Source organism: Haliotis rufescens, unplaced genomic scaffold, assembly GCF_023055435.1.
Source record: "Haliotis rufescens isolate VD_foot unplaced genomic scaffold, xgHalRufe1.0.p SCAF_8, whole genome shotgun sequence".
NCBI classification, from domain to species: Eukaryota; Metazoa; Mollusca; class Gastropoda; order Lepetellida; family Haliotidae; genus Haliotis; species Haliotis rufescens.
The window spans coordinates 37,161,953-37,168,131 of record NW_025964372.1 but is presented as its reverse complement, the minus strand read 5'-3'; the positions used below and the strand labels follow the sequence as shown (position 1 = coordinate 37,168,131).

Here is a 6,179-nt window from a genome sequence, read left to right as displayed (position 1 = left end):
GAATGGCAACGCATCACTCCCAACGTCATCAGATTTTTGACGTTATCAGTCCGTAGGCGTGTTCTGGCATGTATTGATGCTCACGGTGGACATACCCGCTACTGACTTGACTTTGAGACGTGTGGTGTGACATTTCCCGTTGTTTCTGTGATCAGTGCTCTAACGAAATGTTCATTTTTCGACCCCAACCATCTTTACAGGCTTGTCATATTGGTTGTACAGATTTTATTGAAATGCAATTTCTGTACAGATGTTGTGAAAGGATTTCTCAAAAGCATAACACCAATCCTAAACTTCTGCATTGTTTAGTTTTTCTTTTATGTCGTTGCAAACAGGTGGTATCGTTTCTTTTGGACACTAGTTTATTACCGTCCGCGGACAACCGGGCCGGAAGTTTACACACCACACCAACATCTAAATATAGTAACTTCCTATCGCTGCCTTTGTTGATGCATCTCATTGATCCCATGCATGGATCGATGATCATGATATCAATCATTGGATTGTCTGGTCCAGACTCGATTATTTACAGACCGCAGTCATATAGCTGGAATATTGCTGAGTGTGGCGTTAAACAACAAACCAACCAACTGTAAACTGATTACTGCCCAAACACAATGCAATGAGCGTCTACCGTGTCTCAACAGAAACAATGTAATACAGTTACAATCACTGTTCAACAACAAATACACTGCCATATAACAATAACATACATAAGTTTGTTTGTTAAGTTTTTTGTTGAACTCGGGTAGAGTTAGGTGTCTAATGATGTAATGAGAAATTGCCCTCCATTCATCTCTCAGTGCCAGTACAATCTGATCTCTGTCGGTAGACCCGAGTTCTGACGTCGGCTCTGAAAAAAATGGAACCTGCTCTCATCGGAAAAGAGCCTAGGTTGCCAGTTCCGACGTTGAACCTGACGTGCCCAACGCGAACGCTGGAGACGGCGTTGCCTCGCCAACGTCATCTTTCACAATGGCCCTGATATCACGCTGCTGTAGTCAGTGACGTACTGTATGACGACTGATGGCGCGTACAAGCGCTGTCGCTCAAGATGACGTCACAGCGAGGAATATGTTACGTAGGTACAAGGTGCGGAGATCGTGGCCTCCATTGGCTGTTGCGACGTGACGACAACCTGGTCATCGTCGTTTTCGTACAGTTCACAACTATTGCGACTTACCACCAACAGCACCATACAAGTTGCCCTCTTTCGATGTTCAGCAGTTTGCCTTGTCATGTTCTCAGGTCTACTACTTTCGATTCCACACTTTATTTTGGCATGACACTTATACCCTTATGTGCACGTGTATCGTGCTTCACGTGCAGAGACATTTTGCTTCATAAAGTCATTTTACGCGTGCAGCAGCGACGATGTTTAAATTGTTTAAATCGTAATTGTTTACATCGAACAATATGTGACATGTATCTAAACTTCAATGAACGTAAATTGTGGTTCGGTATACTTTATTTTAATCGTCAGTTTCGATGTAACATATCACAGATCAATATGCCACGTTTCATCAACATGTGCCGGTTGTCATTTTAAAATCAATACCTTCACACCTAGCATCTTGTATATAAGTTTGACTAACGTTCTATCCAGCATTACCCGTTATCGACTGCAATGGCTCCACACCAAGTCCTCACTCTGATGGTTGTCGGTTTCTGCATGTTTATGCAAGTACAAGGTGACGTTGTTGGGTCACAGATTTGGGTTGTAATCTTTGGTCTTTATCACTCTTAATTCAACATCTCATGTATATCTATGCATTGTCGTTTTGTCTTGCAGGAGACCGATGCCCCCTTGGGTTTGTCAAATATAAAACTTCGTGCTACTGGTTCTCCACAACCAAAGGATCCTTCTCGGAAGCTCGGGTAAATCTGATATTGTTTTCGGATCTCAAGTTATTGAACAAGAGGTTTAGTAAAACTAAATAGCAATAGTATAGCCGTGACATGTTTTCTTACTTTACATGACATGTTATAATGTCCATCTGGAGACATACAGTGTCCCTGTATGACCCTTCATCATGTACTTACATTTGTACAAATATTACCAAAGGGTATACGGAGGTACGGGATATAAGACATTATAGAAGGTGTGTTTCCCATCTTTCCAGAAGTATGTGAAATTTAAAGCCATGCTCTTTTTCTATTTTTCATTGTGCATATACCTGTCATCGACCATATACAGCAATTCATACGTTTGAGTGTTTATGAATTGGTCGGTTCTATTTTGTGCAGATGTTTATTCATTTTCATCTGGTAATTCCATCTTGCTCACTTAAACCACAGTGATGTTATCTGAACGCGAACTAGAACTGTTACCAGTAAAGACTGTAACAGATGATTGTGGGTTTTAAACTTGGTAGTTGTGACTGTTCCTTTCAGTCCATGTGCCGATATCTGAAGAGTGACCTTGCCAAGGTGACAAATAAAGATGAGGATGACTTCATCAGGCATTTTGCGCTGGTTCGGGGAAAAGGTGAGTTCAAGGGTTCTTTCCAATGATGATGCTAAATATCAACTATGTGTTTTGTGCTGAATATTAAGTAACTCGGATTTATATGCTATATATTGATTAGATGTTTTACGCTAGGTATTGTTTGTTTGTTGTTGTTTAACGCCGCATTCAGCAATATCCCAGCTTTATATGACGGCGGTCTGTAAATTATCGAGTCTGGACCAGACAACCCACTCATTGGCATCATGAGCATCGACCTACGCAATTTGGATACGATGACATGGATTAAACCAAGTTAACGAGCCTGGCCACCCGATCCCGTTAGTCGCCTCTTACGACAAGCATAGTCGCCTTTTACGGCAAGCATGGGTTGCTGAAGACCTATTGTACCCCGGATCTTCATGGGTCCATTTACTAGGTGTAATATGCTGAATATTAACAAGGTGTAAAATCCTGAATATTAAGTAATTTATAAATACTCAATGATCATTAGGTTTTTTTCGCTGAATATGAACAAGGTGCTCTATGCTGAACATTTACTAGGTGTTAAATATTGATATTAACAAGGTGTTAAATCCTGATTATTTAGTAACTTATAAATACTCAATATTCATTAGGTTTTATTGACATTAATTTTATCGCTTTTATTTACAACCTGAACACTTGTTGACACGCGTCCTGGTAAATAAGATATATAATAATGATAGTAGTAGTAGTAGTAGTAGTAGTAGTAGTAGTTGTAGTAGTAGTAGAAGTAGTAGTAGTAGTAGTAGTAGTAGTAGTAGCAGCACTCTGGATTATCTCACATGATCAACCACTCTTTGAGACGTAAAATTTCTAAATTAAACGAAACGTTTTTCCGATAGGTATAAGGCCACACTTGGCAAGTAGATAAGACGCACGTCAGGTCCTACAAGGCTCCAATTGCCCATGTCCTGCTCTAATAAAGGGCACAGACAGCCTGTCGGATCTAGTTTTCAAGGTAATGAGACTATATGGGTTGTTCACAGATGAGTGATATCAACCTTTAGACTATTTTTCGAGCTTACTTCCGTGGATTGAACGTCTGTCCTGAGAGCGGTGGTTGGATCCCCTGGTCGCGTCATGCCAAAAAAAATAAAAGACCGAACTATTACAAGCATCCACACACGTCTGTACGCACGCAGTGTAACACTCTTAGTAGTAGTAGTAGTAGTAGTAGTAGTAGTAGTAGTAGTAGTTTTGTTTCGTTTGTTCCAGCAGTGTGACGGCGGTAGTAATAGTGATAGCAGTAGTAGTCGTCTTAATTGTTTAAGTAGTAGTAGTAGTAACAGTAGTAGCAGTAGTAGTAGTAGCAGTAGTAGTAGTAGTAGTGATGGTAGTAGTAGTGGTGGTAATGGTTGCAGTAGCAGTAGTAGTAGTAGTATCAGCAGCAGTAGTAGTAGTAGTAGTAGTAGTAGTAGTAGTAGTAGCAGTAGTAGCAGTAGTAGTAGTAGTAGTAGTAGTGGTGGTAATGGTAGCAGTAGCAGTAGTAGTAGTAGTATCAGCAGTAGTAGTAGTAGTAGTAGTAGTAGTAGTAGTAGAAGCAGTAGCAGTAGTAGTAGTAGTAGCAGCAGTAGTAGTATCAGCAGCAGTAGTAGTAGTAGTGATAGTTGTAGTGGTGGTAATGGTAGTAGTAGTAGTAGTATCAGCAGCAGTAGAAGTAGTAGTAGTAGTAGTAGTGATGGTTGTAGTAGTGGTGGTAACGGTAGTAGTAGCAGTAGTAGTATCAGCAGTAGTAGTAGTAGTTGTAGTAGTAGCAGTAGTAGTAGCAGTATTATTAGTAGTAGCAGTACTAGCAGCAGTAGTAGTAGTAGTAGTAGTAGTAGCAGCAGCAGCAGCAGCAGCAGTAGTAGTGAGTGAGTGAGTGAAATTTAACGTCACATCGGCAATATTACAGCCAAATCGTGACGAAACAGTAATAATAATTATATATTTGATTTCATAAAAAGCTGTCAAGGATGGACAGTAAGATAACTAGAGTATCACAGTTTCGATTTTAAAACTAGTTGAGAATAGTTAAAAGAATACATTTTCTATCAACAATACAATATAAACATAGGCTATAGATCACCAGCAACCAAAGTTAGGCCACCTCACTAGGGACCGTGGGGACTTACATTACTTCTGCTATCTGCACGGCTCCCCAGCAGGATTTATACCAACCCTTCAGCTGCTGGTGATGGTATGCAATTAATCCAACCGTTAAAATAAACAAATATACTACGTTTAAAACCAAGGTAAGAATATATGTACTTTGAATGATGTGGCCTTACATATCCTCTCAGGGGGACAATAATTTTACGCTACTTCAACCCCCTTTGAGGATATAGCCACTAACAATCTAAGTTACAAATTATACATTACCAATATAAAATATAGCTATTTACACAATTCAAAATTTATTAATAAGTTCAATTTCTTAATTAAAATACCTATAATTAAATGAGAATTGATTCTATTAAAAAGATCCGGTATTGATGATGATTTGAAATATTTATCCCTTGTGTTTGTAAAATCAACACAGTCAAGCAGCAATTACTAACATGCGATAATATACTCACGAATGTCCAGGCTTTCGTCTTGTCGAATGTCTTGAATGTCAGCGTCCTTGCATCCAGAACACGTTGGAATCTGGCCAGCTTTCGGTTTTTACAACCAGGCATCCAATCTGTTAGTGGCAAGTATGTAAGACGCTAGTCAGGTCGAAAAAAGCCTCGATTCGCCCGTGTGTCGCTCTTATATAGGTCCAGCCAGCCTCCTAGACACTGACTCATACCGACACTTTGAAACGATCAAGTCAGTCATGTTTGTAAACAACAAAGGCGGATAACTGTAAATTACTCGTTGTAGCCGACCGCCGCAAATATCTGGCCACGACAGCACTCGATATTTTACTAGCATTTCAATCGCTTTCTGACAACTGCCACATTACAATACTCCTAATTAATTTGGTTGACCAACTTGATACAACTCTTAGCATGCAGTCTTGTGATGTGTGCTGTAAAATGTAGGTCCATAATGGTTTAATTCAAGCAGTAATGAATGTTACATATAATGTTTGTCATTGAAACATGCATTTCCATATATATGTCAAAATTTATTCTTCCTTTTCTGTCTTAACACCGTCTATGTATACCCTTACTCTCTATAGCAGAATTATACTTCCTGGGTGGCAGTGAACTCCGCCAGAGTGGTAGGTGGTCGTGGAACGGGGAAGAACAGCAGATGACCTACACCAACTGGGCACCAGGACAACCAAACTACCTTGACAAAGAACACTGTATTGTCCTCTGGAAACATGTCAATTACCAGTGGGCCGATTTTTATTGCGACCATGCCCTTAACTATATTTGTGAATGTCGCGTTTTGAAATAAATCGTCTACTGACATGACAAGTAATTGTTTATTTTTGGAATCCAGGCCGAAAAGTTCATATATAGAGTTAGAATATGCCATTTCTAACAGGCTAATCATAATACTGAAAACATGTATTTCCATCGAGTCACATCTTGCATCGAGGATTCATGTTACAGCGGGTTAACGCATTTGGTGCATTTCCCGCTGTAAACGATCGTAAACGGTGGTCTGATTGTTTGATCAAGTTACCCCATAGCGTCTTGTGTTGGAAACATAGTGCTGGTCCACATCACCCAAACGGAGCCTCAGGAAAGGAAAATAGTACACAAGAGGG

At 39.9% G+C, this 6,179-nt stretch overlaps 1 protein-coding gene across 1 annotated transcript; it reads left to right on the top strand.

The window, feature by feature from the left end:
* The first annotated feature begins 1,614 nt into the window (after window positions 1–1,614).
* Window positions 1,615–5,877, top strand: LOC125376916 (perlucin-like). Its single transcript, XM_048389474.1, has 4 exons — window positions 1,615–1,691; window positions 1,793–1,878; window positions 2,395–2,488; window positions 5,640–5,877. Exons 1-4 carry the CDS (start codon window positions 1,628–1,630, stop codon window positions 5,861–5,863), a joined length of 468 nt encoding a protein of 155 aa, XP_048245431.1. The 5' UTR covers window positions 1,615–1,627; the 3' UTR covers window positions 5,864–5,877.
* The last annotated feature ends 302 nt before the right edge of the window (window positions 5,878–6,179 follow it).